The sequence below is a fragment of the Colius striatus genome, chromosome 1 (assembly GCF_028858725.1).
Source record: "Colius striatus isolate bColStr4 chromosome 1, bColStr4.1.hap1, whole genome shotgun sequence".
NCBI classification, from domain to species: domain Eukaryota; kingdom Metazoa; phylum Chordata; class Aves; order Coliiformes; family Coliidae; genus Colius; species Colius striatus.
In genome coordinates, this window is record NC_084759.1 from 10,610,129 (window position 1) to 10,636,425 (window position 26,297).

The 26,297-nt window shown below is 45.3% G+C and overlaps 2 protein-coding genes across 7 annotated transcripts; one reads left to right on the top strand and one right to left on the bottom strand.

Annotated features, from left to right (window-relative positions):
- Positions 1-431: 431 nt before the first annotated feature.
- On the top strand, positions 432-23,407 carry MED17 (mediator complex subunit 17). 2 transcript variants are annotated; one of them, XR_009818307.1, is made up of 13 exons: positions 432-710; positions 1,006-1,172; positions 2,665-2,884; positions 4,201-4,337; positions 4,439-4,523; positions 5,704-5,856; positions 6,654-6,784; positions 7,783-7,967; positions 8,503-8,640; positions 9,523-9,640; positions 10,879-11,038; positions 12,844-13,167; positions 21,568-23,407. XR_009818307.1 is itself a non-coding variant. In XM_061991359.1 (12 exons), the coding sequence occupies exons 1-12, from the start codon at positions 479-481 to the stop codon at positions 13,047-13,049; spliced, it is 1,932 nt and encodes a 643-aa protein (XP_061847343.1). In that variant the 5' UTR covers positions 432-478; the 3' UTR covers positions 13,050-14,298. The 2 variants fall into 2 exon arrangements, 1 of the variants encoding a protein (XP_061847343.1); XM_061991359.1 differs by lacking the exon at positions 21,568-23,407 and having other exon boundaries at positions 12,844-14,298.
- Positions 6,489-26,015, bottom strand: VSTM5 (V-set and transmembrane domain containing 5). Of its 5 annotated transcripts, none has more exons than XR_009818311.1 (6): positions 25,676-26,015; positions 22,224-22,553; positions 21,981-22,121; positions 19,647-19,773; positions 11,878-12,017; positions 6,489-9,674 (listed from the first exon to the last, which is right to left on the bottom strand). XR_009818311.1 is itself a non-coding variant. In XM_061991384.1 (4 exons), the coding sequence occupies exons 1-4, from the start codon at positions 25,758-25,760 to the stop codon at positions 19,730-19,732; spliced, it is 600 nt and encodes a 199-aa protein (XP_061847368.1). In that variant the 5' UTR covers positions 25,761-26,015; the 3' UTR covers positions 18,846-19,729. The 5 variants fall into 5 exon arrangements, 2 of the variants coding, with proteins under 2 accessions (XP_061847368.1, XP_061847359.1); XR_009818310.1 differs by having other exon boundaries at positions 11,878-12,024; XR_009818312.1 differs by lacking the exons at positions 6,489-9,674; positions 11,878-12,017 and adding an exon at positions 18,846-19,280.
- Between the last annotated feature and the right edge of the window lie 282 nt (positions 26,016-26,297).

A 26,297-nucleotide genomic window follows, 5' to 3' on the forward strand; every position in this document is an offset into this window, starting at 1 on the left:
GTGAGGTTTTGTTGCTATTCGGTCAGGCTTCCTCCGTGGTCGTAGCTGATGATGGGCAACGAGGAGGGAACCTGTTTAGGACGAGGAATTAAACCAACTTCTGGTCAAACATAACGGTGCAAAAGCAAACGGAGCAGCTCTAAGGCGCGAACCCGATGGTGTTCGCCTGCGACGCCAGAGGGAGAAAGAACGCGGCCATGTAAGGTAACGGGCCGCGGCATCGCCGCGCAGCGGCAACTCCAAGCAGCCCTGCGGTGCCGCCGCTGGCCGCCCCGTCACCTGCCGCCGGCCGCCCCCTCAGCCGCCCCCTCAGCCGCCCCCTCAGCCGCCCCCTCAGCCGCCCCCTCAGCCGCCCCGTGCCGCGCGCGCGCCGGAGGCAGCCGCTCCCGCCCGGCGCCGGCCCCGCCCCCTCGCGGCTCCCGTAGCGGGGGCGGGTGCGCGCGCACGCCGGGCCGCCGCGGTCGGAGGTCGCGCCAAGATGGCGGGAGTGCCGGCGGTGCGCATCAGCATCGAGTCGGCGTGCGAGAAGCAGGTGCAGGAGGTGGGGCTGGATGGCAGCGAGACCTACCTGCAGCCGCTCTCCATGTCCCAGAACCTGGCGCGCCTGGCGCAGCGCATCGACTTCAGCCAGGGCTCCGGCTCCGAGGAGGACGAGCCGGGCTCGGCGGGCCGCGCCTGGGCCGAGCCGGGCGAGGCGGAGGATGAGGAAGGTGAGTGGCGGCCCGCGGTCGGACGCGGAGCCTCCGCGCTGTCGGCGGGCTGCGGCCGGCGGGGCCTGCCGAACTGCGGTGGAGCCCGGCCCGCGACCTGCGGGCGCCGAGGCCTGGCCAGCCGGCCCCCGTGGGTCAGGTCCGAGCATTCGTGACCGAGTCCCAGCAATTCACAGCGGCAGAATGGGAAAGGACAGATCGAGATTTCACGTCACTAGGCTCTTTCTGTGTCTTAGGCATGAGCCTTGCACTCTATGTGTATATCACCCTTTTCCCTTTTTTTGGTTATTTTCAGGGTTGGTAAAGTTTCAGCCCTCCCTCTGGCCTTGGGATTCAGTGAGGAACAACTTAAGAAGCGCCTTGACTGAGATGTGTGTGCTGTATGATGTCCTTAGCATCGTCAAAGATAAAAAGTTCATGACTCTAGATCCAGTTGTACAAGATCCTCTTCCTCCAAAGCAGGTACATTGTCCTGAGCTGTGTGGTTTACATGGCTTGATACTTTATAAGGTTTTTTATTTCACTGGCGGGGGGGATTGGTTTATGATAAATACAGGATTCACTAAAATGTTCATTTTAGCTGCTTAGTCTGGAGAAGAGGAGACTGAGGGAGGATCTTATTAATATTTACAAATATCTAAATGGTGGGTGTCAGGAGGTTGGGGCAGCACTTTTTTTTGTTGTATCCAGTGACAGGACAAGGGGTAGTGGAAAGAAGCTGTAACACAAAGTTCCATTTAAACATAAGGAAAAACTGTTTTACTGTTCAGATAAGGGAGCCCTGACACAGGCTGCCCAGGGAGGATGTGGAGTCTCTTTCCTTGGAGGTCTTCAGAACCTGCCTGGACCCATTCTTGTGTGACCTGACCTAGGTGGATCTGTTTTGCCAGGGGGGTTGGACTAAAGATCCCTCAACCTATATCATTCAGTGATGTGCTGGTAGAGTGCTTTATGGGTGTCGAGGTTTAGGTCCATCTAGGAACAGAGGACCATGATAAGCCACAAGTACCAAGGGCCTTTAAAATGTCCTAAGGACAGGGAGGGATCAGTTACCACCTATAGTCCCAGGCAAAACAGACAAGACTACTCAACTTGGGGAAGAAAACCCAAGGCTGGTTCATTTAATCCACCACCAGCCGAAAACTTAAGACCCCAAAATATAACAAACAGAAAACAACAGAGTAGTACAATGACGAAGAGCACAATCAGCCCTTTAAGACCAACTTTTCCCCACCCCTCCCCAATTCCCAGGCTCAGAGCCCTGATCCAGGTGTCTTTGCCTTCTCCTTCCCTGAATGGTTTATGGGGGCAGGGAATGGGGGTTTCAGTCAGTCTTTTCCTGATGGTTTCTTGCCTCAGGGCAGGAGGACTATCATCTCCTCTGGCACAGGATCCTCCAGGAGCTGCTGGCAACCGGTAGTCCTGCCATTGCCCTCCATGGGTTGCAGGGGTATAGCCTGTGTTCTCGCCATGGGTTGCAGAGGGTCTCCGGTCTGACACTCCTCCTTCCTTCCTCCTCTGACTGTGGGGTGCAAATGGTTGCTTCCATCTTGTACTACTCCTGCACCTCTTCTTCCAGCTGCAGTAAATAAATAACTTCTTAAGTAGTGAAGGCAGAGGTGCCAGATTGCCCAGTTGGACTGGAGGTGGGGAATGTACTGCAGCTCTGTCCCCTGTTACCAAGAAAAACGCGGCTCCCCACAAACCCCAGACAAGAGGTCAGGGAATCGCTGAGAATGGTGAGGATGATTTCAAAGCCTCTTTGTTGAACTTGTAAGTCAGAAATGCTACTTCTGGCTATGTAATGCTGGTGTAATAATAACTGTAAATAATTTAATTTGCTGAATATTCAGCAAAAGATGAGTTACAAGTCACTGTCAGTTCGTATCCACTAATAGTAAGGTTTTTATCATGAAGGTGCAAGTAGCTTTTCCTCTTTTTTTATTATTACTAGAATCCTCAATTTCTCCAACTGATTTCAAAAAAGAAGTCATTAGCTGGAGCAGCTCAAATCCTGTTGAAAGGCGCAGAAAGGTTATCCAAGTCGGTTGCAGAAAACCAGGAAAATAAGCGGCAGAGAGACTTCAACTCAGAGCTGCTGAGGCTGAGGCAACACTGGAAGCTGAGGAAGGTGGGAGACAAAATTCTTGGTGACTTGAGCTACAGAAGTGCAGGTAAACACTTTTGTGTTTTGTCTTTTGTTTTTCTCAGCAGTGGATATTTTTATGGGGTTTTTTTGCTGTAACAGGAAAAAGAGATAAAATATCTCAAATAGTAAATAATATAATTTAATAACAGTTTATTGTAATAATGAGATAGGATTATAAAGAGAGGAAATTGCTTTATTATCAGGAAAAATACCCTGCCATCTTCAACCTAAACAGTGATTTTAAAAACTTAACTCTGCAGGATTGTAGTAAATATTGCTACACAGAGACATTCTGCATTGACGATGTAGTTGATCAGTTGACAGGTAGACCTTGTAAATTTGGGGGTTTTGTCTACAGTTGATTTGTAAAGCATTTAAAGAAGAAGAGTTGTGTTTTCCTCTGAGCAAAGGTGATAGAATCATAGACTATCTCAAGTTGGAAGGGACTCATAATTGTGTACTCCCTACTCCTCTGAGGACTACCTAAAACTAAACCATATGTCTGAAGTGCATTGTCAAGGACAGATTCATTTTTCCTGTTGTTCTTACACTTGTGAGAAATGATACTGAGAGTATGCATTATTTGATGGATTACAGTAAGAGACAGTAACCAGCCCAGACTTCTAGATCCAATTAGTGAGTGAAAGGGGGAATACAGAATCTCATGAAACTTAAGATGTAGATACAAAACAAGCACCTGAACTGCTTATGTTGGGCTCACGTTGTCATCAGTGAAGGAGGAGAAGGACAGATTTAGGGGTACTCATCTTGTGTTCATGAAAAACCTGTAGATGTAACCCAGTATATATCTCTTTTTAGGTGGTTTATCGTAAACTAGATGAACCATGCCCTTGATGTGAAGGGATGCAGCTAGGACAGCTGTAGGCATCTGTTTATATCAGTCCTACATGAAGAGTTGTTTTTTTCTAGACAGAACAGTGTCATAGTGTTGATACTGCAAGCCAAATATCATCCCTTAAATCACTGAAGGTCTTGTACCTTAAGCTACTTCGCTTGCAAAACTTTAGGCAGTTAAGTTTTTGTCTCGTTTTAACCAAATACCTTTTTTTTTTTCTCCTTCCCTGCATCTACTAACACCATTTTGAAACAGTGGGTTTTCTTCCATAATTATCAAATGGTACTTGCTAACTTACTGTAAAATATTGCACATCACACACTGGAGAACTGAGATGCTTATGTGCTCCAATGAACCTTCTAATTCACCTGTTTTTTTTAAAGAAATTTGAGTGAAGTGCGACCTCCAAAACAGAGGTAAGAGCTTCATTATTTACAGAGGCTGCTTTCTATATTGTATGTATGTCTCTGCTCTTCTTTTCTTAGGCTCCCTTTTTCTTCATCATGGCACATTCGAGGTGATAAAGAACACTGACATTGACCTGGATAAAAAGATACCCGAGGACTACTGTCCTTTGGATGTTCAAATTCCAAGTGATTTAGAAGGATCAGCCTATATCAAGGTTTGCCAGAGACACTTTAATAATGTAGTGTAGGTTTTGTTTTGGTATTTGTATGCAATGCAACAAAGAACAAACATCAAATAACATTCTCTTTGGCCTAGGTTTCTATTCAGAAACAAGCTCCAGACATTGGTGACCTTGGGACAGTCAATCTCTTCAAAAGACCCATGCCAAAATCAAAACCAGGTATAGCTGGCCATATCTTGTTTTTTGAGCATGTTCTCAAGAAATGAGTTTGCATATAATGTTTATTTTAAAACTTTAGCATGCAGTTTGAAACAAGAGTAACCAAGAATATTCTTATTGACGTGGAAACTTTCTGTCAGGCGTTGCTTGGGCTGTGCATATGTTGCTTTCAAAACATACTCCTTCAGTTTTCATATGTTTACTCAGGTTCCGAAACAAAAATTGCTAGAGCTGTGTTTGAAGTATTCTGGAGCGCCTTTTAGTCATAGAATCATAGAATGGTAGGGGTTGGAAGGGACCTTTAGGGATCATCTAGTCCAAACCCCTGCAGAGCAGAACCGAAAGCAAGCCAAGGTGCTGTGTTTCAGCCAGTTACATCCTTTTAGCTCAACTGAACTGAGAGGCTGGCCATTCACTCTTAACTTTGCCCAAAATGCATCGTTTGTTTCTGTGGCTTGTATGTTTTCTCTGGATCTGAAACTATGCTGGCAGTATGTACATTCCTTCCCAACAGCTCACCTGGCAGAGAGTAGATTGATTCATTTGATACATGCCAGTATGTGAAACTCTGAAACTTTGTGATTAAAATTCCATCCTTTACTCTTTAGAATTCATAGAGACTGGCAGGATTTGATTCCACATTGGTCTGTAGCACAGTGCTTGTACTGTTTTGAATGTAGATACGTGCTATGTAGATGTTCCATGTGGTATCTAGGGTATAGTATAGAGTTTGTGTGTTCACTCAGACCAGAATCTCCCAAGAATGTATAAATCCTGTGAAAGCATATACATGAACTTAACATTATTTGGCAGTTAATTGTAGAGTCAATTTAGTAAAGCTACAGCTATCATTGAAAGTAAATTCATAGAATCATAGAATAGTAGGGATGGGATGGGACTTTTAGAGATGGTCATTGCAACTTAAGAAGCAGAGGTTGGTAAGCAGAGTTCCCAAATGGCCTAGGAATGCAATAGGCAGAAGGGAGCTGCAGCTCACAATATACATATATGTAAAAATCTAAGATAACACTAGTGTATTTTACTTTAAGTGCTTACTTAACAGAGATAAAACTCTGGAAATAATTTGGGTAGAAGATACTCCCTACTACGTCTTAGCAGTTGCTCACAGCTGTTGGACACTATCTGGTACCAGAACAAACATTGATTTCTGTTTTTTCAGGTTCTCCACACTGGCAGACAAAGTTGGAGACAGCACAGAATGTTCTCTTATGTAAAGAAATTTTTGCCCAACTATCACGAGAAGCTGTTCAAATTAAATCACAAATTCCTCACATTGTTGTGAAAAATCAGATCATCTCTCAGCCTTTCCCAGGTACCAAACTTTTAAAGAGTTCTTAAGCTATGATTATTTGCTTAAACTTGAACTGAAATTCTGTTTGATGGGACTTTTTTTTAACTTTCTGTTCTTAAATTAAAAAGAGCACTCTCTTTGGCTTTCCAAAGATTTGAACACCAGAATTTCCTAGAATTGGAAATGTGCTGGTTAATTTTAGGAACATTCAACTAACACACTTTGATTTCTAATTGACTCATATATTAGTGTGTGGGTTTTGGATTGTTTGTGTTCCTTGTCAGTAGCAGTTAAAACAGTCAACTGTAATGCTGTGTGCACTTTGCAGTTTGGAGCTGTGCATAAGTCGCTGCTCCTGGGTTGCACATGGGTAAAATGTAAGATGTGAGTTCATGGGGCTTCAGAAGAACAGAAGCTAAGGGTCTTCAGTGAGGATAATTAAACTGCATGAAGATGACTCAGAGTCAGCTGCTGAATCCTTTGTTCTTACAAGAGTAAGAATATGTTTATGTGAAGAATATGTTTCTGGATTGCTTAAAACTCCTTCCTTCTTTGGGGAAGGAGCGGAGTCCTGGGGGCTTGTTTTTTTTTCTGTATGTGTGGAATGGAGTCATAGGAATTGGTGTGAAGTTAGTTAGCAGTGAGTTACTCACCTTTGATGCTGTGCTTTCCAATATCAGTCTTGGATTTTTCTCTCATATGGTGAGTACTGATTGTAAAACTGACTGTGAAACATGAAGAAAAGCAGTTCTCAGTAGCCTTCTTCAAAAGTATAATGATCCTCATTTTAATGGTTTTTTTTCATCTGCTGTGTACAGGTTTGCAGTTGTCTATTTCCCTCTGTCACTCTTCCAACGACAAAAAATCACAGAAGTCTGCTTCTGAAAAACAGAATCCAGAGGATCATCTCTATGTTCTGGAACATAATTTGCATCAGCTTATCAGAGAGGTAATGCAATTATGGTCAAGTACTGAAGAATTTTTGGGCCTCCATTAAATCTTCTTTATCGTGCAGCCCTGTTGTAACTACAGAGGGCCACTAGAGGCCAGTCTCTATCTGTCATGCAACAGACCGTTCGGTTTTGTTGTGTGCAGGTGCGCCAGGAGTGCTAGTTCCGTGGGACACGAATTCTTTACTTAACCTCACGCCCAGCTGCTCACTTCAGAAGAGGTGTGCAAGGTTCTTCCTGTACATCCCATCAGCCTCCCTTTCTCCTTTGTGTCTACTTAGTGCTTGTCCAGTACCTCAAGTGAGCATCTGTTCAGAATGTGCTCTCATGAAGGAAGAACAATAAATTACAGTAATAACTCTGCTTCTTTGGAGCCCACTTCTCTGCTTCAGTGTTTAGATTCTCATGTAGCCTAGCAGAAGGACCAGGGATGGAAGTTTGAGGCTGTGTCTGTTCAGGAAAGAAGCACAATTTTACATGTCTAAGCAGTTGTGAAACCATGTTCCAGAGAGTGTTCATCTCCATAGAGCGTGGGTCTGCAAGTCATGCAGTCACGTCCGCTGTTATTCAACATGAAGCTTTGGCTCGGTGCCCAGCTCAGATGTCAATTTCTTGTCTTGACCTTGAACATGATGCTAAATCTTTTTTGGAGCTCAACTTCATATCTCATAAATGCTTTCTTTATTTTTGTTTGACTGTTCTGTCTGCCTCCAGAGGTCTGTGTATCCACAGGCAGATTTATTAGTAGGAGCTGTTGCTATGCCACCACATTTTTGTTAGCCAGCGCTAAGGTTTGAAAGACCTGCATAAACACGGGAGGCAAAGTATGAATGTGAAGCTGGCTTTAAAGTGCTGTCAAGTTTATAGAGTAAAAAAGTTGTGCTTTTTGAAAGTGTGTACACTTCAAAAAACCTGTTGTGAACTGAGTGGCAGATTGTAGTTTACACGTTATTTCTTACAGATACTTTGATCTCTTTGTAACATCTGTTTGTTGCAGTGTCACAAACAAACCCTGAGCTCAACAGTGATGCCCCATCCAGCTAGTGCACCTTTTGGCCATAAGAGAATGAGACTTGCAGGACCTCAGGCTTTTGATAAAAATGATATCAGTTCTTTACAGTCCAATGAGGGACTTCTGGAAAAGATAATAAAGCAGGCAAAGCATATCTTTCTGAGACGCAGGTAGGTCACAAGCTGTTCTTGTTAAAGGGACAATAACATGTTCCATTATATAGAATACCATTGATCTTTTTTCACTGTTCTTAAAACCAGCTGCTTCTTCCTTCACTGTTAAAATAGTCTTTAAGTATTTACTGATATCATGAAATTGAGCAGGCAACATGCAGCTAGTAAGAAAAACCCCTTCAGATTTCAAGATCTATGTAACAGTTTTGATGTAGCTGCTGATAATTGTCCCCACTTTTCTTAAACTGCCTCAATAGTTTTTAGTATCTTTTGCTGTGCAATAGCTGGTACTGGGCAATACCGTTTGAATTCTGCTGTAGAATCCATGTGAAATGTATGGAGTAAACATTAGTGCCAGAATGATACTGAAATAGAACTTTGATCCACATGGTTCTGTTAAATTTGCCTTTTATTTTCTGGTGTGACACAAAAAGATCCCCAAAATCCCAACTAAACCTGCTCATTTCCTTTAAAGGAGATCACAGCCCAAAACTTTACATTATTGTGCACAGAATGTGTCTTTGTCTTGTAGGACTGCTCGAACCATTGACAGTCTGGCCAGTCGTATTGAGGATCCTCAGATTCAGGCCCACTGGTCCAATATAAATGATGTTTATGAATCCAGTGTTAAAGTTCTAATAACATCTCAAGGATATGAACAGATATGCAAGTAAGTATGAAAATCCACATGCCCTTCTAGTTGTAGAAACATTCAGCAATGGCAGAGTGTATTCAGGTTGTGTTTTACAGGTTTACACTGAATACAGTATATTCAGTTGTGTGTTATATTCTCTTCAGGAAGAGAAGTAGGAGCCTGTTATTTGTGTGTGTGTGTTTGTTTTTCTGAGTTGGGGAGGGAGAACAGCCACCCTAAGAAAACTCTTCATCCATGTTATACTTCAATGGAGAAACCTAGTAAGTCTAGCACAGTTTCCCTTCAAAGAAGGAATTGAAAGTGTCTGTTTAAGAAGGGATTCACTTTGGACAGAGATCACTGAATAGAAGTATCTTTGTGCTGGATTCTAAACTATAGGCTGGTCAGTGCTCAGCACTAGCTTTGCTGCATAGGTACTGAAATGTGGGCCTTGTCATTCATGCCATTAGTTGTCATTGAAATAAGAGATTTCATTCCAGAAACGTCTGTGTGCTCAGCACAGTGAATTAAGTGAAGCCTTGACAGTGGATGACCACTTCAAGCAGTGCTCTGGCTGTGCCCACAGCATGACGCACACTGTGGTCACGGGGGCAACGCGCAGTCACACTCCAGGGTACAGGTGCTGCCCAAATCTTGGCTGTAGGACAGAGCAGGTCCTGAGAACACACACCCTGCCTCTGGGCAGGGCACAGTGTCAGGCCGGGAGCTGTTGTGGTGAGTGGTGAAACTGAAGTGTTTGGAGTTGCTGTTGTGTTCTGTAGGGTTTGCACCATCCTCATCTTAAGGCTCTTGTCAACAAATGGGAGGGATCTTGTGTTCTTAGTTTCTTGTTTTCTGAGTCTCATTTTCATCACTGTTGTAATGCATTTTGATTCAATATGCATCTTGTCTTAAAAGATCCATTCAACTGCAGCTGAACATTGGAGTTGAGCAGATCAGAGTTGTGCACAGAGATGGAAGAGTTATTACGTTGTCCCATCAAGAGCAAGAACTACAGGATTTTCTTTTATCTCAGGTAGACTCATACATGTTCTTCTGTTTCTCAGACACTACAAGAAAGAGAAGTTAGCATCTCACTTTTGTGTAGAAAATGTTAGAAAACTTCAAGTAAAGATAGTGAAAATAGGAAGGTGGATGACTGAATTTTTCAGTGTGTTTGTATAGTAACTTTAGCAATTCTTACTAAAATCTAATGCCAGTTTTTACTAGGACCAGTAGTAATAGTATTTTTTCCCTTCTATTTAAAATACTTTTTTATGCTACTCATTATGAGAGCACTGAGATTTTTGCTTACTGCAGAACAAGTCTGAGAGTCATAGCACACAGTAACGTGTTACTGTAACCATGTCCTGTCTAGAGCAGAGATCTTAATGAGCCTACAATTAGTGCCATTTCAACATTGTCTTGTTAATGTTCACTTTGCATCAGCCATTACTAAATCAGCTGATGCCTGAATGAACTGTGTTTTCTTAATTGCTTAGAGCAAGCTGCTAGTTTTATTCAGAAGTGTCAGTGTCCCTACTATGCATTATAAGTAGTCAGAATGCAGGTCTGTAATAACAGTGGTTGGTCTGCCACAGTTGTACAAAACTCCACGACACAGAAAACAAGTTGAAACAGATTCTGGTTGTGGTCAAGTGTTTTCAGACTTGTTTACAGAGAACTGCTGTTCAGTTGTGATACAGGAAAACATTAGCATTTAAACTTTGAAGCTGTTAAAGCTCAATGCCTACACTTGAGCGTTAGTGGAGATAATCATGCATCTGAGAACCTCAACTTCTTTTTGTCCTGAGTTTGCCGTGATAATACCCTTACCTATTTTATATATTTTACAGCAGGAGTCTTATTTCTATTCAAAAAACTCATCATTTTAAAGTTCTGTTCATACCACTTGAATTAGTTCTTGAGAATTAAATAAAGATTTCTGTAAATTGAAAGCAATCCTTAATAAAATGCGTAGGCCCATATAGCTGTGAAAAATCAAACTAACTGCATAGTGTGCTTAATGCCATGGTCTTCTCTATCTGGAGAGGAACTAGTTCTGAATTCAAACACCACAAAGCTCTGTTGGCATTCATATAGCATATATGTTTTTTTAAAAAAACCCTTACTCTGAAGCTAGAAAACTTTATAAGACAAAGTAACTGTGAAAAACTACTGTACAGCAGAAGATTAAATGTTTGGTAAGACAAGCAAGCAGTTCTTTATGTGGTGTGCAAATACTGAACAGAAGATGAACCTCTTGTCTTTCAGATGTCACAGCACCAAGTACATGCAGTTCAGCAGCTTGCCAAAGTTATGGGCTGGCACGTGCTGAGTTTCAGTAACCACGTTGGTCTGGGGCCAGTGGAGAGCATTGGCAATGCATCAGCAATAACTGTAGCGTCACCAAATGGGGACTATGCCATCTCAGGTACTGTGGTCTCTTGCAAATGTATGGAAAATCTTAATATTCTTAAGTGAATTGTATTGGTTTTGCAAGTGTCTTTCTGAGATGGTGTCTAGACTTTTCTAAAATAACATCAATTTATAGCAAAATATTCTAGAAATAATCCTTTGATGTGTAGAATTGACACTTAAAGAGAAGCAATACTTAGCCCTATAAGGCACTTAATAGAAACCCAATGGAGTTTACACAGGCTTTAAAATATTCCTAGAATTAGCATAGAAAAAATGGGTTACAGCAAACAAGAGAGAAGAGATCAAGGCAAACAGTATCGTATCTTTGGACTTGATGAGAACAGGCTTTGGTCTGCTTGGAAGAATCCTCTGGGATACCTGGGGGATGGAGAGGAGTCCAAGAGAGATGGTTGATTATTTTTTTTTCAAGGATCACCTCTTTCAGGCTCAAGAAGGGTCATTCCTATGTGCAGGAAGCTATGCAAAGGTGACAGATCTGTGGGGATGAACAGGGAGCTCTTGACTGAACTTGACACACAAAGGAAGTTGTAAGAGATTATAAGCAGGATCCGTTGACCTGGGGGAAAGAGAGGGAGGCTGTCCAAGCATGGGGACAGGGGGATAGGAAAGCTAAAGCCCATCTGGAGTTCAATCCAGTGAGGGATGTACAGGACAAGAAAAGCTTCAACAGGTCTGTTAGCAGCAAAAGGAAGATGAAGGAAAATGTGGGCCTACTGTTAAGTGGGGAGAAGACTTGGTACAGGACATGGAGAAAGGTCAAGGTACTCAATGACCTTCAAGAATCCCAGGTCTCTTAGCCCTGTGGGGGATTTTGGACCAAAGACAACTTACCCTGGATAGCAGAGGATTGAGTTAAAGACCCTTTGAACACGGTCATGGGATGTATCCATGAATGCTGAGGAGGCTGATTGATGTCATTGTAAGGTCACTCCTGATTGTCTCTGGAAGGTGATGATGATCAGGAAGGGTTTCTGAGGACTGGAAGAAGGCAGATGTCACATTTAGGAAGGAGAACATGGGGAGCTACAGTCTGGTCAGCCTTATTGCAATTACTGGGATGATGAGGCAAAAAAACAGTCCCGGAAGCAGTTTTCAGGTGATGGGGAATAGTCAGCATGGATTTATGAAGGAGAAATGACATTCCCTCAGCTTGATGGTCATCTCTTTGTAGAAGACTAGATTGGTAGGGGAGGAGAAGGCCAAGTGTTATCTCCCTATCTGCTTATTTAAAAGCAAACACGTGTCACTACCAACCAAAATCAAAACAGAGAACCCATTCAGGCCAATAGATCACCACCATGGCTCCACCAGTCTTGCAGAATTTGTGATTAAAAGCAGCAGCTATCCTGAGTGACTTCATTCCTGTCTGTTTGAGATAAGTGCACTAGAAACAATACATTTTTCATCACATTTTTCAACAGAAAGGTGGGGAATACATCCAAGGTAAGAATCAGAAAACAAAACCTTTGCCCTTCCTGACATCATTAGGGAGAAAGAAATGGATTTGTAAAGGTGTACATCTAGGGGTTGATTTGTGGAGGTTTTTTTGTCAAATGTTTCTCTGCTTTGCCCTAACCAAGAATGCATATTGCTAAAGCAGCAAAATCCCAGAGAAGCAGGAGATGAGAGACACAAAATAGAAAAACTATTAAAAAAATAGCAAAGTAATTTCCCTTGTTTGTTTTCAGCAAGTTTGTAATTGAGTAGGGGTAATGTGTAACATACACAAGGAAGGATATTCAGTGTGAGGAATTCCTACAGTGTGCAGATGCTCATAAACATCTCTGTTCATCACAGTACGTAACGGGCCGGAAAGCGGCAGCAAAGTCATGGTTCAGTTTCCACGCAGTCAGTGCAAGGATCTCCCCAAAGGTGATGTGCTGCAAGACAACAAGTGGAACCATCTTCGAGGGCCCTTCAAGGAAGTGCAGTGGAATAAAATGGAAGGGCGTAACTTTGTCTACAAGATGGAACTGCTGATGGCCGCCCTGACGCCGTGCTGAGGTCTCTCTGCTGTGAGCCACCACTGCCTCTGCAGCAAAGGCAGATGGAAACCCTGGGGCAGCACAAGGAGGCAAACCCAAAGTGATATCCTGTACAGATCTGTCCACTGTAGTGTTGGTAAGAAAACTTTTTGCAATGACATGTGCAGTACCACTTTTGGAGAAAGCTCTTTTCAGCTGTAGCCCTGCACATTGCTCTATCAGCAGTAACAGAGATGAGCAATTCATGTGTTTGTCTTCTATAAAATTAAATTCAGTTGTCTTTCACTACATGAAAAGTTTACACTCCAAGAGTTGTTTCTTTTCCCCTTATACCCTTGCTTTTTCTCAATAGATCTTTGAAAGTATTTCTGAAAGAAGAAAATTAGTAGGATTGAATTGTGCTATTCATAAGCCTTTTAGTGGTTTACAGGCCAGGGAATTACTTCTCTTTGGGGAAGCTTATTTGGTAAGAAGTGGAACCACAGAGGAGAAGTTGAGCTCCCTTGTCACGAATTGAGGCTAAAGAGAACTTAAGAATCAAGGAACATTTATCACTGCATGATGTTCCTGAGTTGGAGTTTGTACATTGATGTGGCTTCTGGGTGACCCATTTCTTTTTGAGAGATATATTTACTTAGCAATTTGTTTGAGAGTGTTATGGAGTCACAGCTTGTGGCAAACATTTTTCCTCTCTGATGGCTATAGAGGAGCCACTTTGTGTTTTCTGCCCATGTTCTTTGCAAGCAGGTAGAGGAAAGGGTAAATGCTTGTTACATTCTGACCAGTTGAGTCTGTGGGGAAGGTGTGTAAATTCATGTCTGGATAAAAGCATGTGACCTACACAGGAAACTTTGGATCTCCACATTTGTGCTATAGATTTTTTTGGTATGTTGTTTGTTTTTCTGCACTGTTACTAATTATGATCCAGAGAAACAAGAATATCCTCCTGAAGATCAGCTCTTTTGAGTCCTTTTAAAATAAAAAGGTCGTGGTTTTGCCTTTTTTGCCTGTAACTGTAGCTTTCTTGATGCTTCTAGTAAGTATTGTACAAAGCTTTTCTTTTGTTTGATGGTTAATTGCTAAAGGTCTTTAGAAGCCTGTCCATATGAACTACTTCAGACCTGTGTCCATGCTTTGTGTTGGAGGGGGGAATGTGTGTATATATATATGAATTTCTTGCACGTAGGAGATGTTTGAGTCGAACGTCATATGTGTGACAGTTGTTATGTTGTTGTATTCTTGAGCAATAAAGAATATTTGTAGGAAATATGTATTAAACAACTGCTTGTGGCAAGCTGCTGCTGAGGGTCTGTCCAAAGCAGCTGTTCTTTGGTTGGTGTTTGCCAGTGTAGAACACCTTGTCATTTTAATTCCTTGAAGTAGTTGTTTCTGCATAACTGAACTGTAAGAAAAAGGGTTTTTCTTTCAGGGTCTGATGAGTTACCCCAGACAACTTATGAAAATGAAGAAATAGTAGTTGAAAATGGTCTTTTGATCTTGAAAGAAGGATAAGTTATAGTGTGGTGGTTTAGCCCTGGCTGGGTGCCAGGTGCCCACCAAATTGTTCTGTCACTCCTCCTCCTAAACTGGACAGGGGAGAGAGAGAAATATAACGAGAGGTTTGTAAGTGGAGATAAGCACAGGGCGATCACTCAGCAATTAGTGTCATGGGCAAAACAGGCTCAACTTGGGGAGAAATGGTTTGATTTATTAATGAACAATCAAAACAAAGCAAGGAAATGGGAAATAAAACTGAATCTTAAAACACTTCCCCTCACCCCTCCTTCTTCCCAAGTTTCTACCTCCTCCCTCCTAGCAGTGCAGGGGGACAGGGAATGGGGGTTAGGCCTCACACTTCCCCTGCTCCAGCGCTGGGTTTCTCCTATGGGAGATAGTCCTCCATGAACTTCTCCCAACATGGGTCCTTCCCATGGGATGCACTTCTTCACAGACTGCTCCAGTGTGAGTCTTATCTATGGGAATCAGTCCTTCAGGAACAGACTGCTCTAATGTGAGTCTCCACAGGATCACAAGTCCTGGTCCAGCCTGGACTCCTCTCTCCATGGACTTCCAGATCCTACCAGGAACTTGCTCCAGTGTTGGCTTTCCACAGAGTCACAGCCTTCTTCAGGCATCCACCGGCGTGGGCTCCTCCATGGGCTGTGAGTGGGTTTCTGCTCCCTGGTGGCCTTCATGGACTGCAGGGGCACAGCTGCCTTACCATAGTATCATAGAACCATTTCAGCTGGAAGAGACCTTTAAGATCATCGAGTCCAGCCCTTGTCCCAGCCGTATCAACCACTAGACCATTTCCTTAAGTGCAACATCCACCTGTCTCTTAAATATCTTCAGGGACGGTGACTCCAGCACCTCCCTGGGCAGCTCATTCCAATACCTGACAACCCTTGCAGGAAAGAAATTCCTTCTCATATCCAGCCTGAACCTCCCCTGGTACAACTTGAGGCTGGTTCCTCTCGTTCTATTGCTTGTTACTAGGGAGAACAGACTGACCCCCACCTCGCTACAAGTTCCTTTCAGGTACTGCAAGTCACAGGGGAATCTCTCTTGCAGTGTCTGGGCACCTCCTCCCCTTCCTTCACTCACCTTGGTGTCTGTGGAGATGTTTTCACATTCTCACTCCGTGTTGCTGCTGCAGTTCAGAAACTGCACAGCAACTTCTTCCCCTTCTCCAATACATTATTCACAGAGGTGTTACCTCAGACACCAATTGCCAGGCCTTGGTCAGCAACACATCCATCTTGGAGCTGACTGATATTGGCTTTGTCAGCTACAGGGGAACCTTCTGGCATCTCTTTGTTTAAAAAAGCCATCCCTGTAGCCCCCTGCTACCAAAACCTGGCCCAGACAAAACTACTACACTTACGGAACAGCTGTGAGGCCAGGTCCTGCATTGCTTGGTGAGCAGACTTTTTATGGCTACAGGCAGAGAGGGGTTTTGCTCCTTGGTGAATGTTCAGCCAACAGCTTGATGCATCTGTTTGTGCATCCAGTGATATGAGGCTGCTTTGACTCATGGCAACACAACCAATCTTCTCTTACTAATAAGTAGAAGATGAGTGTGTCTTTACACTTCACTGTTGTCAACCTAAATTCATAGGTCTGCATGTAGTGATAGCCTCGTGGTCAAACAAGCTCTTTGTTACCAAGGTGTAGGCTCTCATAGTTGCAGGATTTGTCTCCTGAAAAGAAACAACAGATGCAACCTGATCTAGGTGAACCTGCTTCTGCAGGGGGGTTGGACTGGATGATCTCTGAAGGTCCCTTCCAACCCTTACCATTCTATGATTCTCTGCAAGAGGATTTCTCTTGTGTTGCAAAAGTGTAAGCACTGCATGTTAGCAGTGAAGACATTTGTCAAGACTTCCAAGCCTAGCTGCAAAAACATAATAAAAATGTAAAAAGAATGATTAGGTAGCTGGAGTCTGTATTTGTAGTGCTGGATACACAGGGATTCCTCATTTTTTTTCATTTTAGGCTTCTGCCAGAGGGACAGTGTTGAAATTCTTGGTAGTGCATCTTTGAACATGAAATGAAGACATTAGTGGATGATTAAAACCTTCGCAATTGATTGCCAAAGCAATCTTGTGAACTTGGACAACTCTTTAATTAAAGTTTAAAAGCAAAATGTCTGAATCCCTTTGATCAATTGGAATGCTCTAAATATTCAATTTGCTGCTGTTCTGTATGGAGTTTACGTGTGGAGTAAGAACGGTTGTTCGCTTACTGTTCTGTGTGTCCTCACTCAATATTGTTTGAATCTTTTGTTCATCTAGGATATAACTACCTAAAAGTGAGGCTGGTGCCAGCACCAGTAGCCAAGGATTGATGCTTTAAGTTGTCCTGTCTTTAGCCAGGCTGGGAGAGGTGGAACAACTGTGCTGGAAACTTGTCACTGCTGTTATAATGCATCTAAAATGAAAGAATTTTAAGTGGTCGTTTCCTACTTTCCATCTCAATTTTCAAATATTGTAGTTTAAAAGTGTAATTGATCGCTACAGCTACACTGTCTAGACTGTCCTGACTTTTCTTTTGGCAGTTACAGTACTCAGGTCAATGTTAACAGGTAGCAATGGTGTTCAAATGCAAGCTGGGCTCTTCATACTTTCTAAACAAGTCTGTTCATTCAGCTCAGCCTAATGAAAAACTTCACACTCATAGAATCATAAAATGGTAGGGGTTGGAAGGGACCTTTAGAGATCATCTAGTCAAACCCCCCTGCAGAAGCAGGGTCACCTAGATCAGGTCACACAGGAACATGTCCAGGCAGCTCTTAAAGACCTCCAAGGAAGAAGACTCCACAACCCCTCTGGGCAGCCTGTGCCAGGGCTCCCTCACCTCAACAGTGAAATAGTTTTTTCTTATATTTAAGTGGAACGTTTTGTGTTCCAGCTTCATCCCATTATCCCTTGTCCTGTTGCTAGCTACTATAGAAAAAAAGGATGTTTCAACCTCCTGACTCACACCCTTTAGATATTTATAAATGTTAATAAGATCTCCCCTCAGTCTTCTCCGGGCTGAACAGCCCCAGTTCCCGCAGCCTTTCCTCATATGAAAGATGTTCCAGTCCCCTGATCATCTTGGTGGCCCTGTGCTGGACTCTCTCCAGCACTTCCCTGTCCCTCTTGAGCTGAGGAGCCCTGAACTGGACACGGGACTCCAGATGAGACCTCACCAGGGCAGAGTAGAGGGCGAGAAGAACCTCCCTTGACCTGCTGGCCACACTCTTCTTGATGCATCCCAGGATGCCATTGGCCTTCTTGGCCACGAGGGCACTTTGCTGGCTCATATTTAGCTTATTATCATTCAGGACTCTCAGGTCTCTGCAGAGCTGTTCTTCAGCAGTTTGACCCCCAGCCTGTGCTGGTGCATGGGGTTGTTCCTTCCCAGATGCAGGACTCTGCACTTGTCCTTGTTGAACCTCATGAGGTTCCTCTCTGCCCAACTCTCAAGCCAGTCGAGATCCCGCTGAATGGCAGCACAGCCTTCTGGGGAATCAGCCAGTCCTCCCAGTTTGTCATCAGCAAACTTGCTGAGGGTACACTCTGTCCCCTCATCCAGGTCCCAACCTCCTGACACCCACCATTTAGATATTTGTAAATATGAGTGAGATTCCCCCCAGTCTCCTCTGCCTGGTTCTGCAGCCTTTCAAGTGCTAATATTTAGGGAATAAAAAAATTCTGGAATAAATCAACAGAAAAAAGTAACTTTTTTCCACAGGCTATGTGGATAATTTAGGAAGTACTTTGAGCTTGGTGTTAGAAACTGATGCATTTGCAACTTCTATGTTGTCAAAGCTTAGTTCACTCAACTGTAGTACATTCTTGAAGAAGTAGAACAAGATGTTACCTTTCGGAGCTGTGCTATAGCTGGGATCCATTTATTTATTTATTTCAATTTCTCACTTTTTTTGACCTGTTCTGCTAGATGCAGGAAGAAGCAACCAGCTGAATTTGGTCCCTAAATTTCTAAGTAGGTGAGAGGCCCTTTTCACTAGAAAGGGCCAGGTCAGTCCAGGGATGACTTTTTAAAGGTATTGTGTCCAGGGAACTTTGGGCAGAGCCTGTTTGGCAGTGACCTGCATCGTTCTGTACTGACTGAGAAGTTCTTTGCCTTTCCAAATCTAACCCATAGTCTCCTCATGCCTGAGCACTGCAGTTCCTGTCCAAAGGGGAATCTCTGTCAGCCCATTCTGTAAAAGCTTTTTGCAAACACGTGAGATGAAGTGTGAGAGAATCGTCAGCAGCAGCTGGGCTCAAGCAGCCACGTGGCAATCTGCAGACACAGACCAGTCCATTGTCTCTTTCATTCTCAAAATTTATTTCACACTACAGTAATCTTGTTACAAAAGCAAAACAGGATAATTTAAAGCTTGCTAAGTTTAGTGCTTTCTCACTCACAAAAGCCAATGTTCTTCCACCAAGCAGATGTGCAGTGGTGGGGTGGGTCGGTATTCTAACTAACCCTTCCAGTCACTACAGACAGCGTCCTCTTCCATGCCTGTGCAGGGTTCCTTGTTTACCAGCCTTCTCTATAGAAATGTCATAAACTGTGTGTTAATATCCTGGGGCAGTGTCAGCAATTGGAAATGTAAGTTGGGGAACTTTGACCAGCTTGGTGTTGTTTCAAAGTCAATTTTGTCTCATGAAGAATTACAGTTTGTCTTCAGAGGTTCAGGACATTCCTTGTGCCCAAAAGTAGCAGCAGAGGTGCAATAAACAGGATTCAATCCTTGAAATTAATATTTTAATGTAATACTGTAATTAGACATTAAATTTACTATGTGGAAGGATGCTAATGGCTGGTCTGTAATAGGAGACTTGCTGTAGCCAAAACACAGGTATCCTTCAAGACCAGGATCATTTCCCTTATGGGCTGATCTGAAAGGATTGGTTGGTTGTTTTTAAGAGTGGCAGAGGCTGTAGATTTTATTAATTACCCACAAAAAAGTGTTTGTGCTCAGCAGGAAAGCATACTAGCCTTGGCTAGCTGAGCTCAAAACTGAAAAGGCCACAACAGCTCCATCAGACACTGCTGACTTAATATCTAATTAGTCTGCAAGCCAGGATGTTTCTGCAGTAGTCACAAACATTTTACCTTTTAGGTTTCTTCTTGCTTTCTGTGCCCATAGTTTCTCCTGAGGTAGAGTTGTTATTTTTTTGTTATGAGACAGTCCTTGGCTAACACTCAATGGTTTCCAATTCAATCTCTTCAGTTGTACTTGCTGCAAATGAAAGGATATTGTTATTGATTGGTGAATGGACTGGAAGGACAGTGTTCCAAAATTAACAACACTGTGTTAATAGCTGAGACATTTTGAACTTTTTAATATTAGCTCAAGCCTACTCATCTACAATGAAGTTTTAAATACATCTTTTAACTGCATTAGGAGTCCCTCACAGTCTTTTAAGGTGACTGGTTTCTTCCAAAGAGTAAAGGAACTAGGAAAGCTGAAGTCCATAGGGCCTGTCCTTATACCTCTCTTCTGAAAGGAGAGCTCTCCTAAGGTGGAACTGGGACAAAGTTAGGTCCCTGCTTTGGACTAGGGGTGACTGAGAAAATCTCCAGAACTGTGACTTTCCTGAATTCTGTCAAATAACTGTATTTGATTCAGCTCTGTAGGAAGATTGGCTTTAACTGGAGGAAGAAGAGGCTTTATTCAAACAAAACCATGTATATTCTGGTGTGATAGGAAAAATTCCAGTAGCTACAGAAGCTTGTGAGCAATGTGTGCACCATGAAAACAGCAGCAGCCCTTAGGGCTGTAGGTGAGCAGCAGAAAGGAAGAGAGAGGTCAAGCCAAATTGATCACTTTTCATGTCAGGTTTTGCAGAGTTGACACAAAGTCTGAGCCACGAGGCTTAGGATTCTGGAGTATCTGTGTTGGTCTCATGAAATACCAATGGTTAGGCAGTTGTTTTAATCTAACAGCTCAAGCAGTGCTTATTAGAGAAAAAATGCAGACCTTCTACCTACAGGGTAAGAAACCATTAGTGTATCTGCACTTACAAAGAAGGGAGGTAAACAGCTGCAATGTTTTAAAGCAGTAAAAGCAACCTCATGTTCCAAGGATGTGCCCAGAGCTTGAGCCCAGACCCCTTGTAGCATGACCCTCTATCTGGCTGCCCAGGCTCTGTATCCCTGTCTGGGGCTTGGAAGGTGGTTCTTTACTACATGAATGGCCCCTTCAGAGCAGCTTTATGCTCCCTTGGTCTGCTTTTCATGCCTGGTCTCTCTGGTGTTTGTGGGGAGTCTGGGTTGGATATCAGCGTTTGTTGGAGTCCACAAGTGGATCAACATGAGGACAGATGACAGGGGTGGCTGAGAGGAGAGGGAGAGGTCAAGTCCTCCATGGAGTGAGGTGGGGGCAGCTCCCAAGGGCTATTAGAGTATTTTCCCCTAGGAGACACCCTTCTGGTGCAGACCCTGAGAGCACTGCTGATGCTCTTAGCTTTGTCTCCTGCCCTCTGATGGGGAGTTATTGCAGCTCTGGCCTTTTCACAGAATCACAGGATGGTGGGGATTGGAAGGGACTTCTAGAGATCATCCAGTCCAACCCTCTGCTAAAGGTTTTCTACTTAAATTTTGCAGTTATCAATGTCAGGAAGTGTATGGTGGTTTCTGATGTAAAATGTATAAGGTAGATGTCCTATGGATTGTTCTGTAACTAAATACCTATTATTTAGTTGCCTCAGCTGGTAAACGGTTGAACAGGATAACTGAACTGAGCCCTTCCAGTCTGGTCCCTGCTTAGCATCATTATGGCTCAAATCACAAGTGAACTTACAGAATCACAGAATGGTAGGTGTTGGAAGGGACCTTTAGGGATCATCCAGTTGAACCCCTGCCAAAGCAGATCCACTTAGGTCAGGTCACACAAGAATCGGTCCAGGTGGGTTTTGAAAACCTTTAGAGAAGGAGACTCCACACCCTCCCTGGGCAGCCTGTGCCAGGGCTCCCACATCTGAACAGTGACATAGTTTTTCCTTATGTTTAAATGGAACTTTTTGTGTTCCAGCTTTATGGTGTTACCCCTTGTCCTGTCACTGGATACAACAGAGGAAAAAGTGATGCCCCAACCTCCTAACATCCACCATTTAGATATTTCTAAATATCAGCGAGATCCTCCTCAGTCTCCTCTTCTCCAGACTAAACAGCCCCAGTTCCCGCAGCCTTTCCTCATAAGAAAGATGCTTCAGTCCCCTGATCATCTTGGTGGCCCTGTGCTGGACTCTCTCCAGCAGTTCCCTGTCACTCTTGAACTGGGGAGCCCAGAACTGGCCACAGGACTCCAGATGAGGCCTCAGCAGAGCAGAGGACACGGGGAGCAGAACCTCCCTTGACCTGCTAGCCAAAATTTAGGCTCCAAATGTTAGGCTCAAAATTGAGACTTCAAGACTTTGTGGCTTGACTGCACTCTTAGGGAGATACCTGTTAGTTTGGGTGTCGTTGTCTTCTGGAACAGATGCAGAGATTTATTACACAGCCACATGAAGCAGATCAAAATGGCCGACACTCCAGCAAGAAATGCAAAGAGAACTGCTACAAAATGTAAATCTTCATAGATAATCTCTGCAGGGAGGGACAGAAAGGAAGTGAACGTTACAAAATGGATTATGAGCAGATTAATGTTTAAACACGGGATACAGCCAAGAACTCCCATCTAGTTTGTACCGGAGATGTTGACTACGATGGTGCCGTAGGTGTTGGTTCCGTACTCCTCCGTTACAGTGACGAAGTAGTAGCCAGCATCTCTCATGCCCACGTTCAGCAGCTGGATGGAGCCATTTTCAAAGGTAGTCACTCTGTCCTTGTACACCGTGGATATGTTGACATCATTCCCACTTCTCCACTCAACAATTTTGGTGGTGCCCCAGCTCGACACGTGCTTCCACTCAACCGTGGCGACGCCTCTGCAAGAGTATTCAACCGAGAGGAGGATGTTTTGTGCCACCGTTGCATTGATGTTGGGTTGTGGGACAACTAATGATACTCCTCCGGGAGCTGAAAGACAAAGGAGGGTGATGAGTGTGGAGGTGATGCAGCACTCACTGTCCAGGGCAGGATGGGACCTCTGGGGTGTGATTCATCCTACCTATCTCAGTGGTTTGCTTTAAGAGAGGATAGATTATGCTTTGCAGCTTCTCTTCCTTTCTGCTGACCATAAAAGGAACAGGCATATTAAATACACATTTTAATTGGTGATGGGAGAAATACTTCCACCACACAGGACAAGTAACTGCGTATGAAACAGTGTTTTGTTACCCAAGTAGAGGGAGTTTGGAAAAGTCTTTTTGGGCAAGGGAGCATAACATTTTTTCTGAAAACTGAGCAGGTTTTGTATTCATCAGTAACTGGCTTTCTTTTAAAATCCAGCATTTAAATGCAAAGTGTAATCATCATGGCCAAGGTAACAGTAATTAACAACCATCCTCCAAAAGCAAGAACCACAGAAGGCTTAAATATGTGAAGATTTGGCAGGGACTTCATCATGTTTTCAGGATGCATAATCAACATTTGAGACAATAGCTTCACTAAGGCAGCCAGTGATGTGCCAGAGCAGATGAACTCCATGTGATCAAAGGTACAGTGTGTCATGCAAAGTTAGAGACTTCATGTTCCAGGCAAAAAATGCATGTGAATGAATATTTAATTCTCACCTAGTTCCTACTGATGTGATTACAGAGCTGTTCATAACACCGTGAAACTGAACTGACCATTTAGTTTAATGTGTAACTGCAATCATTTTTGCGTGTGTGTGTGTGGCTATTTCTGCATGAACATTTGGATGAGCACCAAACTGCTGAGTTTTATTGGCATACATTCTTTTTATAATTAAAATGGCGTGATTGAGACACTTGGCCAGAGACAGAAATCCTGTTATCTACCTGCAAAACTTAAACCAGACAAAAGGCAAATAAAACACAGAGTAAGCCTCACCACCGAATGCCTCTTCCTGGTTTGGCTTGGAGCAGCTCATCTGCTCTTCTCTCATACTGTGGGAACAGCCTGACTGCAAAAGCAGAACTGAAAAAAACAATGCTGAGCTGCAAATGTCTGTAAAGCAGTGGGGAGACAGGACAAGACCCTCAGCTGTGCTGAAGGAGTGCAAAGCAGCACCCTTGGGAATGCTCCTGGAGGTTCTGTGGAGGCTTCAGGGAAAAGAATGGTTATAAAAGGCAACAGGAAAAAAAAGACCTCCAAGGGAAATGAATTATTTTTAAAGATCTTATAAAAAAATAAGAACACTCCATGGACAAACTCCCAGAGCAAACACCAATGGGGAGAGATGAGTCAATGAATTACAAGCTGACTTCACTCTTTTGTGGATCTCTAGCAGAATTCAGTTAAGTCTGCTGGTCAGGGTAAGGCAGAGAGGCTCCAGAAGCCAGATTGTTTCCCAAGTCCTCATCAGTGGGACCAGCACTGGAGAAAGCCCCAGTCACCCTGATTTTTAACAGATAGGATCTAGGGTCTTTCCACGACAACACTCCTTGGATTCTCCCTCTGTGAGCATCCTGTCACGTCTGCACTGGCCAGACTCCTTGCAGGGACACAATTCAGGGAAGTCCTCAGTTAAACTGTAGTCTACTCTTCAGCATTCATGCAGGAGAGACTAACCAGGGCTGTGAAAAAGAGACTTGTGCTAGCTCGAGAAACAGAACAGATGGGAACCTCTGGTAATCGCTGCAAACTGTTCTAATTGTTTTCAGCTCAGTGTGTTTATTGAAACCTTTTGCACTGTTTCTGACTAGAGAGGAACTGAGTGTCTCACCACAGTGATCTTTTTTGTTTTGACAGGGGCTTGGCTTTGCTTTGAATATGTGATTGCAAAGTCAATGTAAAAAAACCAAACCAAAACAAACCCCCTTCTATTAAATTATTTGCAAGCACGTTCTGTCCCGATGGAGGACACGAAGCCAAAAAAGGCAATGCGATCACCTCACCATTAAAAATATTTTTAATGGGCCGGCCGCTTAGATCACCTGAACCGGTCTAATCCAAACAGAGCCTCATCGGGGCTAATCCAAACAGAGCCGCATCGGCCTTGCGAGCAAACATCACACCCACCCGCCGCGAGGCCCCTGCGCTCTGCCGCTCGCAGAACCAGATCCTTCGCGCCCAGTAAAACTGGGAAGAGGGGACCGGTGAGTTTGCTTGTCCCCGGCACGCTGCTGCGCTCCAAAGTACTCGCCCGGCCGAGAGTGAGCGCTGGAAACACGGCTCTGTGCACCAGAGGCGGCCGTAGCAACGCGGCCGGGCCCGCAGCGTGCCGGGGGCGGGTGGCAACGGGCTGGCGGCCAGAGGCAATCAGAAGGGTGGCTGGGGAGGGGAGGTCCGCTCTAAAATAGGGCTGTGAAACTCTGGGCGCAGTTCCTCCAGCCTGCCGTGTTCTGCTAGCGGACACCCTGAAGGAAGGCGGCGTGAGGTGTCCAGGCCGAGCCCACGAGTGGCACTGCCCACGCCAGTGTCGGGCGCGGGGCTGGCTGCAGCCTCCTGCAGCCCGGCTCCCTGCTCCGCTGCCCCCGCCCGCTCGCCCCCGTGGGCTGCCGCCTTAAAGCCCACCTGCCCTCACTGCCGCGCTTCCCAGCGCCACCCGAGCCCTCTGCGGCCGGTTAACAGGGATCTGTTCCCTCTCCCTTGCTTCCTTCGTCCCGTTGCTGGGATCGCATCGCGGAGCGCCGGCTGCTTGGGGCCGCCCAGCCGGGAACTGCCGCGGGGCTCGTCCCTGAGGGCTGGGCCGTGCCCGGGGCTGGCCCTGTCAGCGCCCTCCGCGTCCCCTGAGGAGCGGGACCAGCCTTCCCAGACCGCTGCCAGCCTGCGGAGCCCCACAGTGACCCGGCCCCGGCCTCCACCCCCGGCAGCTCGGCGGGCGCTCCTGGTTTGGGACAGGCAGGGCAGAGCTCTCGCCGCTCGGCCGCTGCCCAGCCTGAGCGGCTGCGGCCGGGGCCGGGGCCCGTGCCCGGGGAAGGGGAGGCCGGAGCCCGCGGGGCGGGGAGAGCCGGGGTCTCCGCACCGCCCCGCGCAGACACCGGGCGCTAGGACCGAGCCCGGGGTAGCGCGGCGAGGAAGAGAAGGAGGAAAGCGCCGGGGGAAGGAAGCGGGGAGGAGAAAGAAACACTTACTCTGCAGAGCCCACCCGGCGGCCAGGCAGAGGGTGACGGTCCCCAAGACGACGCCCCGCCGCCGGCAGCCCTGGGGCGGTCTCATCAGACAGAAGCCGCCGCCTCAGGGGTTGCATTTAAGGGGCTGGGCCGGCCAGCGCGGCCCGACCCCGGGGTCTGCCCGCCCCGGGCCTCCGCCTCGCCCCTCTTCCTCCTCTGCCGCCGTGCCGGGGCTGGGGGCCGCTGCCCGCCGGCGCCCTCCGCACCGGCCGCGGGCTCTCCCGCGCCTCACACCCCGCGATCCTCCGATACGGATGGGAGATACAATTGGCTGAGGAAAGGAAAGTGCTGCCCGGCCGCCTGCCATCGGCCCGGGCAGGAAATGAGCCGTAATGGGCGGCCGGGAGGCCGCGGTCCTGCCCAGACCCCGGCCGGGGCGGAGGAACCGAGCGCACGGTCAGGACTCTCGGGCCGGGGTGCTTTGAGTTTGAGGTGTTTTTGTGTGATTGCTAAGGAAACACGCATTCGCAAGGGAAATTTCCCTTTGGAGTATTTTACAGCACTCACCCCGAGGAGCCCGATGCGGCTGTGGGTGGGATGGGGGGGCTGGGCAGCATGGCTGTGTCCCCAGGGGTCAGCTCGG

Coding starts and splice junctions, on each gene's coding strand:
- MED17 (XM_061991359.1), top strand. CDS start 479: ATGGCGGGAGTGCCGGCGGTGCGCATCAGCATCGAGTCGGCGTGCGAG. Junction 4,338..4,438: donor AAGGATCAGCCTATATCAAG/GTTTGCCAGAGA, acceptor TCTTTGGCCTAG/GTTTCTATTCAGAAACAAGC. Junction 8,641..9,522: donor GGATATGAACAGATATGCAA/GTAAGTATGAAA, acceptor TTGTCTTAAAAG/ATCCATTCAACTGCAGCTGA.
- VSTM5 (XM_061991375.1), bottom strand. CDS start 25,760: ATGAGACCGCCCCAGGGCTGCCGGCGGCGGGGCGTCGTCTTGGGGACC. Junction 22,554..25,675: donor CGCCGGGTGGGCTCTGCAGA/GTAAGTGTTTCT, acceptor TTTGTCTTTCAG/CTCCCGGAGGAGTATCATTA. Junction 22,122..22,223: donor CATCGTAGTCAACATCTCCG/GTACAAACTAGA, acceptor CCCTCCCTGCAG/AGATTATCTATGAAGATTTA.